This window comes from Cucumis melo, chromosome 3, assembly GCF_025177605.1.
Source record: "Cucumis melo cultivar AY chromosome 3, USDA_Cmelo_AY_1.0, whole genome shotgun sequence".
NCBI classification, from domain to species: domain Eukaryota; kingdom Viridiplantae; phylum Streptophyta; class Magnoliopsida; order Cucurbitales; family Cucurbitaceae; genus Cucumis; species Cucumis melo.
Window position 1 is genome coordinate 30,253,501 of NC_066859.1, and position 17,819 is coordinate 30,271,319.

General features: G+C 31.7%; 2 protein-coding genes across 5 annotated transcripts; one reads left to right on the plus strand and one right to left on the minus strand.

The window, feature by feature from the left end:
- Positions 1-1,430: 1,430 nt before the first annotated feature.
- Positions 1,431-4,039, plus strand: LOC103487797 (uncharacterized). Of its 2 annotated transcripts, XM_008446273.3 has the most exons (4): positions 1,431-1,618; positions 2,012-2,119; positions 3,210-3,377; positions 3,775-4,039. In XM_008446273.3, exons 1-4 carry the CDS (start codon positions 1,517-1,519, stop codon positions 3,895-3,897), a joined length of 501 nt encoding a protein of 166 aa, XP_008444495.1. In that variant the 5' UTR covers positions 1,431-1,516; the 3' UTR covers positions 3,898-4,039. The 2 variants fall into 2 exon arrangements, with proteins under 2 accessions (XP_008444495.1, XP_050938395.1); XM_051082438.1 differs by having other exon boundaries at positions 1,450-1,618; positions 3,210-4,039.
- A 5,289-nt stretch (positions 4,040-9,328) lies between these two features.
- Positions 9,329-13,719, minus strand: LOC103487794 (uncharacterized). Of its 3 annotated transcripts, none has more exons than XM_017044570.2 (7): positions 13,332-13,708; positions 13,007-13,227; positions 12,853-12,928; positions 11,836-12,296; positions 10,454-10,784; positions 9,720-9,797; positions 9,329-9,588 (listed from the first exon to the last, which is right to left on the minus strand). In XM_017044570.2, the coding sequence occupies exons 4-7, from the start codon at positions 12,273-12,275 to the stop codon at positions 9,538-9,540; spliced, it is 900 nt and encodes a 299-aa protein (XP_016900059.1). In that variant the 5' UTR covers positions 12,276-12,296; positions 12,853-12,928; positions 13,007-13,227; positions 13,332-13,708; the 3' UTR covers positions 9,329-9,537. The 3 variants fall into 3 exon arrangements, with proteins under 3 accessions (XP_016900059.1, XP_050938396.1, XP_008444489.1); XM_051082439.1 differs by having other exon boundaries at positions 12,781-12,928; XM_008446267.3 differs by lacking the exon at positions 12,853-12,928 and having other exon boundaries at positions 13,332-13,719.
- Positions 13,720-17,819: the final 4,100 nt, after the last annotated feature.

Consider the following 17,819-nt stretch of genomic DNA (forward strand, 5'->3'; position numbering starts at 1 on the left):
GATCTATTGAGATGAGTCTCTTCTCTCTAATTTTCCTTTTGTTGCCTTCTTGCCTCTCCTCATCACCAGTCTCCGCTGTCGGGAAGGAGACTCCGGTTAAGGAATTGGCGGCGCCGGCGGGGTGTAAGGAAGCTCCGATTGAAGTGGCCAATTCTCATGTTAATTCCTATCGTGCTCACTTGTACGGGCGATGACGATGGCCATTCGATCATTTGTGCGAGCTAGCTAGGGAGGATTGTTGTATAGTATTTGAAAATATATCATAGGTTTAAACCCTATTTTTCTCCTTTAAACATTGTAAAAATGATCAAGTTGTAAATTGACGTTTTATCATAGAACTAAGAAAAGTAATCTTCCTCGTGATTTTGATTGTCACAATGATTTTACACCATTTTCTCAATTCATTTGTTAGGTGTAATTCATCTAAATAAGATTTTTGTATGATTCAGTGAAGTCCTTTTTTTTATTATTCTTCTCAACTATTTCTTTTTTTTTTTTTTTTTTTTTGTGTGAGATTCATTTTGCAAATATTTATTCGTAATTTTGTATAGATTATTCTATACTTGTTTTTGTGCTTAATTTATTTTAAAAGTTCATTTAATTATTGGAAGAAAAAAACAAAATTAATTTTAAATTTAAATTTATTTAATTAAGTAATTTGATTATGTTTCTTCCAAAAGATTTATATAATAAATTAGGAAGATTTTTTTTTTTGTTATTTATCGATGTAATTGATATGATTAATAATTTAGAACTAATAATTCAAATATAAAAATCACATCGTTTGATAAAGATCAAATTAAGTTCTTTTTCAAAAGTTAGAGAATCGAAATAAACATTTTAAAAATCTTTTTAATCAAAATAAAAAATAATACAAAGTTTAGAATCAATATTCTCTTTTTAATTTTAATTTTGTATGATTAAAGGAAAACGTTGTCTTAAGAAATATCATTAAAAAATTAATTTATACAAATATAAATATTTGACATAGGAGAATTACACCCTACTAACTTGAGGTCAAAAAGTAAACAATAACTTAGCTCAACCTTTCTATGTAAGTACTTCTCGATTCAAATTTCTCAACCCTAAGCAGTACTAGAAAAAATTATACATCTTTATTTTATTTAAAGTTAAAATTAGTTTATGTTATTAAAATTTATTTCAAACCAAATGACAAAAGCTATACTATTCATTTTAAAAGAACTATGCCCTTAAATTTAATCTGTCAAAATTAACCAAATAATAACAATAAATTTCCATTAAAAAATAAAAAGAATGTTACCAAGTTCTATAGCAAAAATGATAATGAAAAAAGTTCAAAAAAATCAACACTAAAATAGCAAATCAGATATTTTAGATTTGTATTTTTAAAAAATGTATATATATATTTAGGAAAACTCCTTTCGGGCCATCCGTTTTATATAAAGAAGACCCGAGCCCATGGTCCGTCTTTTCAAAGACTAAAATCGAAAATTCCACGCACCGGAAATGTGATTATGCAAAACCGCTCAAAAAAATGGTGAACTTCTTGCTTAAGATCAAAGCGGAGCTCGAGAACCTCACGAATCTTCAGCCTCAAGATGGTTGCGACGACCCCAACTTCACTTACCTTTTCAAAGTAATCCTCTTAATATCATTCAATTCGGTTGAGTTCGTTTGATTCATCTCTTCGAGTGTTCTGCCTTCTTTTCCATTACATTTCTTCAATCCTTTTTTGAATTTGTAACTTATTCACTAGAACTTGTCGAATTCATGGTTTATAATCTGCATAGCTGGAATTTTATATGTCTGCATGTTCCACTTTATCCTCCTCCTCTTTACTTGAAATGATATATTGTCGTTTTCGGAGTTTTATCCCTGGAATTGATCCGAGGACATCATGTTTGGTGATGATTCTTGGCTTCCTTCTCTCTCTAGCTGCTATTGGTTGGTTGTTACCGTATTTTCCTCCTTGATTGTGTTAATTGAGCTTGTCTGTCCATATTATTTGTGTGATATATTCCGTTTGAAGGTGAAATGCGGGAGATGCGGGGAGGTGAGCCAGAAAGAAACGTGTGTGACCTTGAGTGAAACTATTCCTCTCCAAGCGGGTAAAGGGACTACTAATCTCGTTCAAAAGGTAATTCTCTTTTAAAGATACTCATATTCTGGAAAGTATGTAGATCAGTTATTGACATAAAGTTGGTCGTTCCAGGTTGATGAGAAAATGAAGGGAAATAGTAGGAAATTTCTGGCTTCTATACATTTAAAAAAGTGTATATGAGACTGTGTGGTTGTGCCCTAGTAACCATTAGAAGTAGATTTTGATTTGAAATACGTTTTGTAATTCCACTTTAAAGTTATACAATGATATAAACTTCTTGTCAGATTGTGGTGACGCTTCATTTCAGTCAATTTCCAAAACAATGATACTAGTAGGATCCTACCCTTCCTGATAAGTTACTTGTATTCTTAACCTTTTAACACTCAAGGTTGGCTTGAGTGTAGTTCAACTAGTTAAGACATATGCCTCGACAAAGATTTCAGAGGTTCGAGTCCTCCACGCACACTTGTTGAACAGAAAAAAAGAAAAAAAAAAAAGACATTGACACCCAAGATCACTAATTCTTAGTTCGATCACAATGGGTTGACCTAGTGTTTTGTAAGGTCCATGTAAATAATAAAAGGCTTGGAGAGAATGAGCTCTAGTTGGTCTCATGAGAATAGGCAGAGATGTGCACAAGTAGTTAGTCCTTGCCCGGCAATTACAGGTGGACCAAAAAAAAAGACTAATACTTAACTTAGCATTTGTTTCTTACTTAAGCTTCATCTATTCCTTATTTTAATTTGATTGGTGTACATTTTTAGAAAAATAAAGTAATGTAGTATGCTACTGCTGTTGTATTTGAAAACTTGGGTCAATGGTCAAACTGACATTAAGATATCAGTTTTTAAGTGATGTGGAAATTGAAAATGGTGATATGTTTTCCAATATCATTTGCCCGTAAAGTTATAACATTTTTCAGCATTTCGTGTTTGGTGTGAAATTTAGTTAAGAACTTGTGGCAATTTTAAGGAAATGGCTAGAAAATTAAATTTGATTAGTTGTTCAAGATGATTGTCTTATATCAGATTATTCTTCATTTCAAATAGTAGGTTCAATCGTTTCCATTTGCACATAGTGATTACCTCCAAACTGAACTGCAATATTTATGCCCTTTATCTTGTAGTGCAAGTTCTGTGGTAGGGAAGGAACTATCACAATGATTCCCGGGCGAGGTAAACCATTGACTCAGGAAATAAGTGAGTCAGGGGATTTCTCTCCGTTGATGTTATTTGACTGCAGAGGTTATGAGCCTATCGGTTTTGTATTTGGACCTGGATGGAAAGTAGAATCTGTAAGTCCTCCGATTAATCTCCCATCTGACCAATGTAATGAACATGAAGTATTTAACACGGCCTACCTGTTTCTGAATTCCACAATCATGTATAACTTCATTTTTTTGAAATCAAACATATATAACTTGTTGATCATGCAGATTCACAACGTTTTGGCTTGAGGCTAGAACTTTTTTCCCTTCTCTCTCTCTCTGTCCTTGAAAATTATAATTTTTTGAAATATAGGCATGCAAGTTTAATAACTTGATAAAAAATGAAGAATATGACATAGATACTAACTCTTTTATTTTAATCATGCTGGCATGTAGTTTGGTCCAACTTACTAATTATGAATATTGTTTGCCTATGTTCTTACAGATTTATTCCTAAAGTTGAGTTGCCTTGTTTTGTTTGCAGATAGAGGGGACTAAATTTGAGGATATTGACTTAAATGGAGGTGAGTTTGCAGAGTATGATGAGAAGGGAGAATGCCCTGTAATGATTTCCAATCTAGATGCCAAATTTGAGTTGTTAAAGTAGGAGATAATTATACGCAAATTATTATTATCTCCCCACTGTAAAAGAAAAATTATCATATTTGAATGGCCCTCATCTATCTGTACTCTTCATCTTTCTGTTTCTTTTTTTAAAATAAGAATGAAGTTTGAGGAGTTGGCATGAATGGTCATTATTTGCTTCCTTTTCTTGCCAGTACTTTTTTCTTTCTATCTTTCTTTTTTTCTTTTCCAACCATGTATTGCCCAAAATTAGTTGAATATTTTCTTTTTCGAATTCGAAATTCCAAAGATAAAATAGTCCAAACTTTACTGATCAAGCAAATCTTAAATTTGTATCATTAGATTATACAAAACCTCGCTCGAGATTTAATTACAATGCCAAAATGCCCTTAATTGGTCCACTTTGGTGGTATTGTAAATTTAAATAGTAATTATTCTCTACTATCTGAACTAAGGTGAAAAAAATGAAAAAATTACTAACTAACCCCTAATATTCACCTTTCAAACATTTTTAAACCTAGTAAAATAAATTAAAGTATTTATAAACTATAATAAAATTTTAGTATATGTATTTTATTAAATTTATTACATTTATGTTATAGACGAACTAAAATGGCATTTACACTGAAAAAAAAAACGTGGTTATTATAAGATAGTTTGTGTCCAAAGAAGCTTCTGGAACCATATTAAAAAAATCCGGCAGCCAATGGCTCTTACCTGTCATTTCGTAAGGAGACAGTGCGGTCTCTATATCATGGGCCCCACGTTCATAACCACCTTTTCCCATTATTGGCCTTCACAGGCTTCGTCTGTGTCGGCCCCACCCCCATCATTTTCTCTTTTCTTTTTTTTTTAGAAAAAGGGAAATGCATATATTTTAGCTGTTTGCTTAAGTGGCTTTTTCCGTTTCTTACTTTCTCATAATTAATTTTCTCGCGCCTTTCCCTTTTTGGGTTTTCTTCACGCTCAAATTTACACCGTCCCATCGTCTCACATCTCTTCTGTGGTGTTGTCGTATATAACACGCGCCATTGTCGCATCTGGATGAATTTAACTACTTCCCCCATGCTTCGACTAACCCTTACAAATAGAATCTTCCACTTTTACAACGGACTCATGAACGTTAACGCTCGAACGGCGCCGTTTTCCTTTTTCTTTTGTAGTGAATTTTAAAATCCTATCATTCCCATATTTATTAAAATAAATTTTAATAAAGTTTGTTAAACTACGCCGTTTTCAATTATGCTTGTAGTTCTTTTCTATCCTTTTTTTAAATAAAAAATGGGGTAAGAATTCCCTAAATAAAATATTGGGATCAAGAAATTTGAGTCCTACAAATATTTAAAATTAGATGCAAAATTAAGAAAGCGACCGATGTCTAAAATTTGAATGCTACATCATGATTGAGGTACAAATTGGTTATCTAAATTAATTCGTTAATTTTTTTTAGATGAGATCGTTCTTATTACCCTTCTAAATAACTTTGTGTATATATTTTTTATTTATACACATAATCTATTACATTAATTGTCCTTTATTTTTAAAGAGGAAGAATATCATCCTCTAAAAGATTTTTTTTTTTTTAAAAATTAATTTAATAGCATCATCGAATTTCAACATAATACAAAAAGTTGAAACTTAGAGAGGTATTTAATATAATTATTTAATTTCAAGATCTCTCTTCTTTACTTATTATTTTAAGAGGTAAAACTTCATTAAACTAAAATCTTTGATTAGTGCGCAAATATATTAAAAACATATATATATGATCAATGAGTCATTACTATTTAATTGGAGGATAAAGTGGCTCTAAACATATAACCACTGTACACGTTTAAAGTGTAGGTTAGTGAATAAAACATCTATAAATAATTTAAGATCAATAATTGATCAAAAGACCTTCCAACCCTGTTTTTGTGAACGAAAAAAAATGTGCACATATTATAATAACTTAACAAATATAACTCATCTCACGTGTAGTATATATAAAGGCTAAAATCTATGTAATTAGATATTTTTCAAAATAACAAAATAATTTTATTTTTGATAATATAATATAATATATATATATATATATATATATATATATATATTGTAAGTGTCTAACTATATTGCAAATGTTAAACTTTAAATTTGAATAAACCATAAATGGAATAAATCCGTTGAAAAACAGAAAAAAAAAGTGTAAAATGGAATTTAAAAACAAAAGATTACTTTTCTTTTGTTTATTTTTTGATGCATATATTCCCGTTGATGCTCAAGGGGTCCACCCCGAGAAATTAGCTGTCATTCAACCAATCGCCAGCTTGCCCTGCCCCCAACACCTGCCCCTTCTTCTCCCTCCCTTTCTCTCCCTCTCTCTCTCTCTCTCTCTCTCTATATATATATATATGTCTCCTTCAACTATTTTCATTACTCATTTCCGATCAAAAGGGTCCTCCTGATCTCACAGTCTTCTCCTCTTTCAATTCCTCTCGCCCGAACCCTAACCCCCGAACACCTCTTCACCAATGGCCGCCGTCTCCAAAGTTTCTCTCGTGGCTCTCATTGCCATCATCTTCACCGTCGCTTCCGTTGCCGCTCAGGAGGCTCCGGCTCCCAGTCCGGCCTCCCCTGCCACCTCTATTGCTCCTTCGGTCGTCTCCGCTTGCCTCGCTGCCTTCGTTGCTCTCGCCTTCGGATCTACTCTTAGGATCTGAGGTATCGGGCTTCCGATGTGGTGATTGATTTTGCCATGGACTCTTCCATGTATTTGTGATCTGCTTTTCTTTTTTTTATCTCTCTTGAAATATAACCTTGCGCGGCGGAGGAATTTGTTTTAGATGTTTTTCTAAGGGACTTTAATTTCTACACGTTTGGTACAGAGGACCTCTTTTGTTTACACATTCTTATATATAGAATGCAGGTTGTGTTGGTTTGATCACGATTGTGCTATATTTTGTTGGTTTTGATTAGTAAATAAATTGTTTCGTTCTTTTAAATCTCTCCTTCTCTCCTCTTTCAAGCATTCATACGAACACACTCGCCGATTATATCCATCAACTGCAACAATAACTTTGAGATTCTTTGCAATTTTACGCTTAATTACCGATAATTTTTCGTGCTTAGTCAAAACAATTTGGTAATCTTCACTAGAATTGATTGATTTCTTCTTGAAGAGAGAGAGAGAGGAGATGAAAAGAAAAATCATCAGAAATCATTTTGTGTACCACCGAAATTGAGAATTATTAAATTATGGATTTCCAAGATTTGTAGGCATATTTAATATTTGAAATCTGGACCAACACAAGTCCAATTGAAGTAGAATTTGTGGGGCAGGGAGGCATGTGCAATGAATAATGATGAAAACTGAAAGGGAAAGAAGGTGCCAATAATTTTATAGTCGGCAATTTACAGCTAAAGAATTGATGACAAGAACACATGGTTGCCTTTTTTGGTTTTCTTCTTCTCTAAGAAGGAGGAATCCAGAGCATATAGACAATTAAATATATTAATGAAATGGTATATTGGTTGATTTCTGTTGTCCACTAAAAAAGTCAATTTGTAATCTTTGTGATGCTCAAGTCAAAGATAGATTCCTTTTGAGTTCTTGTTTCTTCTTCTTCTTCTTTTTTTTTAAAAAAAAAACAACTATTTTATATTATATACTTGATGGAATTTATTTTGCATACCTTTTGATTTGAACTAACATTACATTTATTTGTTTCTTTTAAGAAATTTACAATTCAAAATATGATTTACGTTTTGATGGTAGCATTTTATGATTTACATGTTATAAGTTCTAATGCCCTGGCAGTGGCAAACCCATTATAGATTTGAAATTATGTTTAAATCTAAGAATGTTTCTTTTTCTTTCTATAAAAGTTAGAAGAAAAGTATTTTGGCAAAATACAGTTCGTCCTCTCTCTCTTTCTTTGATTTTCTATTAACATGTCTTATATTATTTATAATCTATAACTAATATTTAGTTAACTAACAAGTTATTATGAATTTATTCATGAATATAATTTTTAAAAAATTAGTTAAATTGTAAATTTAATCTTTATAATTCGGAGAAAGTTGGATTTTAGTCCCTATAGTTGGATGAAACCTCTCTATTTGATAAATCTCATAAATAATAGTCCCCACTTCATTAGACTCTATTCTTTACCATTTCGTCTAACTAAAGGAAATAACTTCAAATTATAGACTATTAGATCAAATTCTATATTTTTTAAATAGAAATCAATTTTATATTTAAAAAGTTGTTTTCATAATTTACAACGTTTATATAACAAAATCCAAATGTAGGTTTCAGAAACATACTCAGATTATTAAACATATCCAGATGTAGTAAAATATTCCAGGTATGAAATTAGATACGGGTATTTTGGATGATATAAATTAAACTAAAGTATTATTTAATATATGGTTATATAAACTAATCAACTAAAATTATGTCAAATTATTATTTCTATATTAAAACATTAATTAAAGAAAAATCATAGTAATACTAGGTAAATTTTCATAAATATAACAAACAAAATTTAGTCGTTTTTTAAATATTCCAAGTTTATACTTCTGTCTTTTTTTTGTCCCATTTGCTATGATTTTTTTCTATCATATTTATTTGGGTAATCAAACATATCGTCTTCCTTTTTTCCTTCTTTTTTCGCTAGTGGTTTAAATTTGGTTGCCCAGATATTTTTTCGCTATGATTTATTTCCATCGTTTTTTTTTTCTTTCTTTTTTTATCTAGATTAGATCGTGTATAAAGAATTTAAAAAAAAAAAACCGTTTAAATTAGAGTAGCCAAAATTAAACGATGGTGTAACAAAATTTTTTTAAAACTAAACAATACTTCAAAAAATTGAAAAAATAAATCGTTTAAATTTAGCTGATCGAATAAACGATCATGTGTAACGAGACAAAGTATCATTATAGATCCGTAAGATTTTGCTATTTTTAGAATTGTTCGTAAATATTTTGTTACTTTATTATATCTTTTAAAAAACGCATTAATATTAAACGGCAAATAAAAAGTATAATTATTTATGGATATTGAAAATAATTTAAAAAGGGAGAGTATTAAAATGACAAATTGATTTTCTCTTGTAAGTAATTTAAATTATACCCTCAAAATTGGCAGGGATGATGATGGAGTGGAATTTGAGTTTTAACGGCGAATCGAAGAGCGAAAGGGACGATTTCGGGAACCAAATGTTAGAAAGGTTGAAGAAAGAAGTACTTTGAAGTTTGAAAGAGAGGAAGGGTGGGTGTGGGTGTGGGTGTGGGTGTGGGTCTCAAAGTGTGGGAAATTAAAAAGTTGGAAACTTCGGGAAATTAGGCTTTTGATTTAGTCAGTGAAGAAGGATGAGGATGAGAAGAAAAAAATAATAATAGAGAATCGACAAAAAAAAAAAGTTGTAGTAATAGGTAAATAGTTATCAAAGAAGCAACTTAGAACTAGAAAATTAGAATAATTACAATTTCATTATACGCCCAAAATCAATTAGCCAAGAGAAAATCTACAAAAACTTATATATATAGATATATAGATATATATTTATATTTTATATTATGTAATTCACATAAATTAAACTTCATCCCTCCTCTCCACAAATCATAACAAAACAGTGTTCTAAATTAATTTCGTATGATCATCAGAAACTCTTTTTTTTTCTCACTCCGAATCCGACTCCATGTTCACTATTGCCTTAAGCCCTCTCGGTCTCTGCATCCCAAACACATTCAAAGCAAAATAAATAAATAAATAAATAAATAAATAAAATAAAATCAATTTTTACAGTTAACAAATTAAAGAACAAAATCGTAAAAAAGAAAACAAAAATAGAAAATATAAACCTTTTTAGAAATTTTCTTCTCCCTGACTTCGTATCTCTCAAGCGTTAAATCACACAGCCACGTCCCCGGACTCACCAGCTGCCACCGCCACACCAAACACAATTAAATAAAATCCTCAAAAAATAAAATAAATAAAATAATATTTTACAAATATTATTTTTAGAAAAGAAAAAAGTGAAGGGACCAACAGAAAGGACTAATATTCGGATAATTACAAAAGTAGCCTTGAATTTGAACATTATTTACAAACATAAAAAGAGCTAAGGACTCCAACTGTTGCACGCCACGATGGGACAACTCAGCCATTGTCTCTTTGTCGGGTAGTAATTGATTAACCCGTTCGTTCACCCTCCCACTATGCCTTCATTTCCGGTAGTAACAATCAAATCATATCTCCCCGTTTGGCATTCCATCAACCTTCCATTGCCACAACACTCCCTCTCCTTAATATCCTCACCCCCACATCCCCTTTTTCATATTTATTTTAATTAATGCTCTCAAATAAATATTCGGTGAAAATTAGGATTTACCTCTTCTTTTTTGTAAAAGAAAATTAGGCTTGAAATAAATAATCAAAGCAGACGTAATAATAATAATAATGATAATAATAATAATAATAGCGCATGCGAATCAGTTTGTAATTAAGGAAGAAAAAATAATTAAAATAGAAAAAGAAAAAAAGGGAAAAGAAAGATAATCTGGAAAAGTAAAGAGGGGATTGGTTTTTTGCTTACATTGATGGTGCGTTGAATAATTTTCGCTCGTTTTTTGGGTCTCTGAGGCAGTTTTGACCCTTTGATCGCCATGAAATCTTCTTCCTTCTCTTTGTTCGTTAAAGCTATTACGAACTTCGGCGGCCAAACCGGTAGCGCTTGCGGCGGCACAGTTGGTTCTCCGCTGCCGGAAGATGACCCACCCTTTTTTGTGTCTGAGGTAGCGGCGGATTTATAGTGGTGGTCGTGAGACGGTGGTGGTCTCTTCTCCGGCACCGCCCTGTCCGGAGAAGTAATTGCTCTGACACCGCCGTTGGATTGGGCTCTCATCGTACCGGAAATCTCAGAATTCCTAATCAAATTTTTTAGGAAAAAGAAACTCAGTCTTTGTTTGTTTACTACTTAGTATCACCAAAAAGTTCTTTTTTTTTAAAAAAAAAAGACTCCCAACCCCACAAAACATACACACACAGATTACCAAAACAAAAGGCCTAAAAAACAAATCTCATAAAGGATTGAAAGATTACTCATTAAAGAAGAAGGAAAAAAAAAAAAAGGGAAAAAGAAGAAAAGAAATTTTAATTTATTTACGTTCGTGGGCTGAAATTACGGGAATGACCTCTGAGGATGTTGGAGTTCGTTGGGGGAAATCTGGCTTAGAATTTGCGTACAAAATTGGGGACTTCGTCTCTAATCTTCATTCAATGGCTTAGATTTTTCCTTTTTTAAGGACAAACCTGTCTTTTCAAATCATGACTACCTCGCCCCAATCTCAGCCCTTGGATCTACAATTTCGAGATTACGTGTCCACTCCACGGCAGCCGATCTAGAGACACTCTAGGGTCACCAGTGGTCACTGCGATTTATGATCCGACGGCTATTATTCCACAGTGAAAACGACACGTGGAAGAAATGGAAGACGTGTCCTAATCAACGAGGGTAAATTGCGTCCTTCAATGTTCGGTTCATCATCATTCATCAGATTCCAAGACCAAGTTGCCATTATACAATTTATTTTCTATTGTTTCAAAAAGAAACATTATTTGGTTTTTTTTTACAATAATTTAGTCAATAAGCATATAAGTGCATAGAAGACCAATAATGCAAATATTAATAAGAAATCATAAAAATTGTATATTTGGAACTTTCCAATCTAATAGTTATATTTACAACTCTTGCAATAGAAGTTAGATATTTAGAAATTAACTTATACCAACCAAATAAAAAGCCCAGTAAAATAAAAGCCCAAATAAAAAGGCCCATTAAGAAAAATACATCGGGATTTTGAATCCCATGGCCGGGAAAAGGAATCTCAAATATCGGCTGAGATTTGAACGATCAAGCAGATTAAAAGAAAGTATAAAAGATTGGCGTTGAAGAAAAGAGAGAGAAAGAGGGAGTACCTTAGAATACGATGAGATGGAGCTGGCGGCGGCGGTAGAACTGGCGGTTGAGGAGAAATCGGCCGTTGACGGAGATTCAAATACCCATTACTTGGATTAAGGTTAGGATTAGAACTTGGTTGGTGGTTATGTATAATCGAGTCTTTATCGGCTCTAACGACCCGCCGGTCCACTCGGACGGTGGTTCTGTGAGCCGGTGCTGTGGCCGAAACATCCTTAGCCTTAACCTGAACTTTCATACACCGAAGACGCTTCCGGTTTCCCCATTGTAACACAAATTCCGACGGCGCTGGCTGCGGTCTGGTTGCGACGGCGACAACAGCGGCCTCGGATCTCGCTCGTAACAACAGCGAACTGTCCAAGGCGGTTCTATCCCTCCCGTTGAGATTACTACTAATGAAATTGCCGTGGCTATTGATTCTGAGATGTTCTTTCTCCATATGCTTAATTATATACACTACCTGTCCCATTTCAAAAGGGGGGTTAGTCTGAAGAAAGATTACCCAGAAGATTCTATAATTAAAGTAGCAAAGAGAAACGAAAGGGGAAATGGATAAAAAGCAGGTTCTGCAGTCAATTGGATTCGGATGAAAATCCCGAAGTTACGAAGAAAAATGGACAGAGCGAAGGTGACTAGAAATTTCAAGCACTGAAATAGACGTTTTCGCTATCAACACTGCAAAAACTTTACTCGAGGAGAACATCAAACAGTCTGAGACCAGAACATGGGGTTTTCTCGATGATCCGAAGACGGAATCCACGAAATTTGAAAACCCGAAACTGGTCTGAGTTTCTGAAGAAAAGTACCGGGAAGGCGCTGGGTTAAGAAACTCCAGTCCGAAATTAAGAGGAAAATTAAGGGAAAATCATGAAAATGTGAGGAACTCAAAAAAGCAAGAAGAATTTCATATGGAAACAGGGGATCCAGATTTCCCAATGGCTCACAGCGAGAAATAGAAGATCCTCCTATGGAAGAAGCAACTCGAATTTTTAAATTCTGAAAACATATTATCAGACCCTAAGAATTCAAATAGAGGAGGAAGCGACAGCTATTGGATGCTGAAGGTTGCAATGAACAGGAACAAAATCAGACCTGAAATTTCGGACGAAGACAATTAGAATAGAAAGAACAGAGCCTACAAAATACACCAAGAAAATAACCAATCAGTACCTGAAATTTCTGATCTGGGTTTTCCCCCCCAAGAATCAGCTCTCCAAAAGAATAGAAATCTGCTTATTTCACCGCAGAAAACAAGCGAAATGTAAATCTGAATCCCAGAGTCCGATAATCGATTGCATTTTTCTCAGTCCAATTCTTCTTCCACTTCCAGAAAAGGTAACAAATCTCTTAGAAACCCCTCAAACGAACAACTAAAATCGCTCTGTATTTATCTGCACAACGAAAATTTGAAGAGTTAAAAACTAATTTCAGAAGATAAGATCTAAACCCAGAACAACGAAGACCTTAAACAGTGATTTGATTTCAATTATCAAACCTTCAAAACTCGAAGTCTCTTCTCCAAAAATTCAACTCCGAATTTATAACCAAAAAAATCGATTACAGAATCAGCCAAGAAAACAGAACCCAGATTCAAATTCCCCCCGTGGATTATCTCATCTCTTACAACAATTTCAATGCCTTAAAACTCGTCAATGAACCGGGCATCTTAGATCGATTAACCCACTAATAGTAACAAAATTTTAAGCTGTTGGGTGATGATTTTGAAAGCTTCAAATGAAGGAAATAATTACAGAGACATCAAGAGAGAGAGAGAAACATAAATATGTAGAGAGAGAGAGAGAGAGAGTTAGAAGGGAAGTTTAAGAGAAGTAGTACAGAGAGGTCCTTCCTCAATGATACAACGAAATGGCCTCTCACCCTTTCAACTCTCTATTTTTATACGCTCTTCCAAGTCCCACATCGCTTAAACCGTTCAGCAAGATGCATCTATGACCGTCCATCTAACCATCGTGCGGCCATGATTCATCCTCTTCTTTTCCGTCCACTGAGAGTCCCGCTCCGTCCTCTCTTCTCCAATCGACGTTACATTTCTCCACCCGCGTTAACCAATTTGACGGAATCTTTAACGTCCGTTCATTCTCCTAACAAAAAGAAAAATAAAATAAAATAAAATAAAATAAAAATTTTATTTTATATAATTAATATATTATTTAGAGTTTGTATTGTGTGGAACCGCTGATGTGATGGAGCCTTCAGCTTAGATAGAACCGGAAGGGAATTAACTATGGTTAGTTGGAGTCACCATGGTTTAGAGCAATTTGAATAAAATGCTTTCGTAATGTCCGGTCCGGTCAATACCCAAACCGATTATACGCTCGAAGGGGCTGTGGGATGGGAATTATTGAAGTTTCAAATACTTTCATTTCAGTGCAATCAATTTCTAATAAATGACCCCATAAATTCATTCTTTATAACATTTAAATCAACCTTTCCTTAAACTAAATATTTATTTCTACACTTCATTATTACCTTCTCCCTTTTATCAAAAAACAATGTTTTAAATTATTAGTAAACTATTTATGTTTTTTAACCAAAAAAAGAAAAAAATGGTGGAAACTGAAACCATTGTTGTTGTAATCGAATGGCATTGTGAGTCTCCCACGCCCATTAGTTGTTTTGAATTAAAATACATAAAAGGCTCTTGTACCCGTGTGATGTTGAGGCTATGACATTTAAACGAGTACTTGATTCAACTAAACACATAAGCATCACATGATTAGGGCTCTCATTTCGAATAAGATGATTTAAAGGCAATCTTTGATTACATGTGATGTCAACGATGCCATGTGCGTTTTGAGAGTTCGAGGTTACAGGATGTCACTCTAAGTTTAGATCGATTATTTTCTATTGGTACATGTCCAGTAGCTCGATTAATAGGGTCAAACCTCATGGTGTTGATATTTTTCTTTTGGAATGCATATTCCCTTGTGCCTTTTCCTAGTACCCTAGCTATGGGCTTATACCTCTGACCGTAGGTCATGGGTCTTGTTTTCCAGTAGTGTATAAATTAAGTCCATATATACTATATTAGTGTAAAAAAAAAAAATAGTAATGTTGGTTTGTTGAAAGCTCTATACGTTCGAGAGTGTTTAGCTTATTTGTTATAGCTTACATGCGTTTCTCTTGGACCTAGAAGTGGAAATTGACTCCTTAGACATTTGTTGCTCTGTTACAAATAAGAAGGAACTAAGTGAAATGTTGGAAGTGGAGATGATTAATCAAACATGCAAACTTACGATTTGTATATTTGTATATATCAATTAGTTGACTCATAAAACAAAACATCTTAGTGGCTGTTCTTGATTTAGATAGAGCAAGTTTCAAACAAAATCTAACACAAACCTATACATTGTTTGATGTCATATCTATCTTTTGTCATTCAACCTTAAATTGATTTAGAAAAAAAAAAATCAATCTCATTATTTTACAATGTTACAATATTTGGAAGTCTAAAAATTAAATTTAAATAAAACTAAAATTTTAGAATTTTCAACAAATCGATTCTACTAAGAACTTAGTCAAGAACTTAGTCAAGATACATGTAGATGTTAAAAAAAGCATAGTTATAGAAAATTATCATTATACATTTGAAACGATATTAATTAGACATAGTCGAGACCTCCAATTTTATATCCACATTGTGATATAATATTCTTCTAATGTATTTTTTGGAACTTTAGCTAATCAGATTAATATGTGAATTAATTTTATTTTATATTAATTTCTATAATTTGAATATCTGGTTACCTATGATTGTAAAATACAAATTGGATAAAGTTTTAATTTGATAGATACAATTATTATTGGAAAAACAAAGGATTCTTCACCAACAATTTGACTTTATCCATTGTTTTTTTAGAAAACGTTTTGTGGAACAGTGGAAGAGAGTCGTGATGTTTCCAAACACCACAATACAATCATTAAATGCAACTCTACATTACTTCAATTCTTTTACTTCTTTCATCTTCAAACAAAATTACTTAATACAAACTAAAGAAAGTTCTAAAGAATCTGACTTTGAGAAAAGGAAGTCGATCAATCTTACCTAAATACTTACACATATAATCTTACTATCAAGAATTATAAAAAGTATAAACTACCAATTAAAATGATAATATCCTTATTTAACACGTTTTAAAAGACGATAAAAACGAAAATAATAAAACAACATCTAAAATTATTAAATAAAATACATATCATTCACTTGCTTATTTGATAATTATAAATTTTATAAAGGTTTTTTTTTAATTTTCAATATACATAATAAAACTTTTAAGTCAAAGGGGTTTAAATGAACAATATAAAAGTTATAAAGAGTGTATAAAATTAGAAAAGATCATGTTAGGACTCATATATGTTATAAAAATTCAAATGACAAGTTGATATTATATTAATTAGAAACAAACGAATTAAATTAAAGATAAGAGTTGGTTGTAAACTTCCTATATAATGCAAAGCACTTTTGCCATGTTTTTTTTTTCTTCTTTATTAATAATTAGCATATATTTATTTTTAAATTTCAACACTTTTTACTTTCCACTTTCCACTCATCCCATAACTTCAAACTCCTAAGATTCACATGAAAGTTACTAATATACCCTCACATAACTCTATTCCAGGGTTCATTTTTAAGCCCCCACATTCCCATATTTGGAATTTTACCAAAAAAAAAATGAAAACCCCCATCTAACATGTTTGTAATTACCATTTTATTTTTGTTTGTTTTCTAATTTTTTGCTTATTAAAAATAGCAAATATTTAATATTGAAATTATTTACTAAATATAACAAAATTTATTTTGTTTTTCATTTTAAATTTTTTTATAATTTTAAAAACAAATTTGTTATTTAAAAAAATGAATTAGTTATCAAGTACACATTTAAAAAATTATTAAAAGAACAGAAAACAAATAGATTAAGAAAGAAACCATTAATTATAAAAACCGAACGCATTCTATGTATGTATTTGTGTGTGTATATATAAATAAAAGTTATGAAATAAAAAGGCTTGAGTCATTAAATGAATTTACCTTTTTCCATATTTGAAGTTTTATCTATTTTTCAAAGAAAGAAAGAAAAGGACTTTTGTTCCTTTTTAATTTTCCAAATGAGAGAGCATATGAAGAAGATTTTGTTTTGTTTTGTTTTCCTTTTTCTTTTTTCTTTTTTTCCTTTTTTTTTTTTTTTTTTTTTTTGGTGCCTTTGTTCAGTAGTGGGGTTTTGAATAAGAAATTCTTGTCCATACTTTTGTATTTTGTAATATTCAAATCATACTCTTTCAAAAGAAACAAAATAATCCAATCATACTGCTTAGATTTAAACAAGATACCTTCCTATATTAGTTTTTGTCTCTATTTGACCGTAAGTAAAATGGTGAATTTAGCTCTTTAATAATTGACATACGCTAATTAAATATTCAAAGTTCTATTTTCGTCTTTGTAATTACGGTATTGAAAAAAGTATCATTTGTTGCTCCACTAGAAAAAATATCTAATTTCTTAACTGTTACCTTTGAATTCAAAATTATTTGATTCATATAGTTGGCAACTAGTTTAATTTCTTCAAACACAATTATTTGAATAAATTATTAAATCATTACATATATCTCTTAATCAACTTTTCCTTTCAACTAGGAACTATAATATATATTATATATACTTTTCAATAAAAATTTGAAAGAATATTATTTTGACAAACAAAAAAATTATTAAAGCCTAAAAAAACATAAAATTTTAAAGTTCTAAAACCAAAATTTGAAATCTTTATTTTTTTTAGAATTATATATAGATCCAATTTGATTCATAATTTGGGGTTTAAACAAAACAACTAAGTTGAGTTTCAATAATTGACATTCCATCACTTTACTAAACAACGAGAAAGCAATAACGCAAATTGAAAGCCATGCAATAATTATTGTTACAATCAAAACAATTACTAAGATGGAAAATGTTACATATTCTACC

Coding starts and splice junctions, on each gene's coding strand:
- LOC103487797 (XM_051082438.1), top strand. CDS start 1,517: ATGGTGAACTTCTTGCTTAAGATCAAAGCGGAGCTCGAGAACCTCACG. Junction 1,619..2,011: donor ACTTCACTTACCTTTTCAAA/GTAATCCTCTTA, acceptor TTCCGTTTGAAG/GTGAAATGCGGGAGATGCGG. Junction 2,120..3,209: donor CTACTAATCTCGTTCAAAAG/GTAATTCTCTTT, acceptor TTTATCTTGTAG/TGCAAGTTCTGTGGTAGGGA.
- LOC103487794 (XM_008446267.3), bottom strand. CDS start 12,275: ATGGAGAAAGAACATCTCAGAATCAATAGCCACGGCAATTTCATTAGT. Junction 10,785..11,835: donor CCATCTCATCGTATTCTAAG/GTACTCCCTCTT, acceptor AAATTTGATTAG/GAATTCTGAGATTTCCGGTA. Junction 9,589..9,719: donor AGAAGAAAATTTCTAAAAAG/GTTTATATTTTC, acceptor TTTGGGATGCAG/AGACCGAGAGGGCTTAAGGC.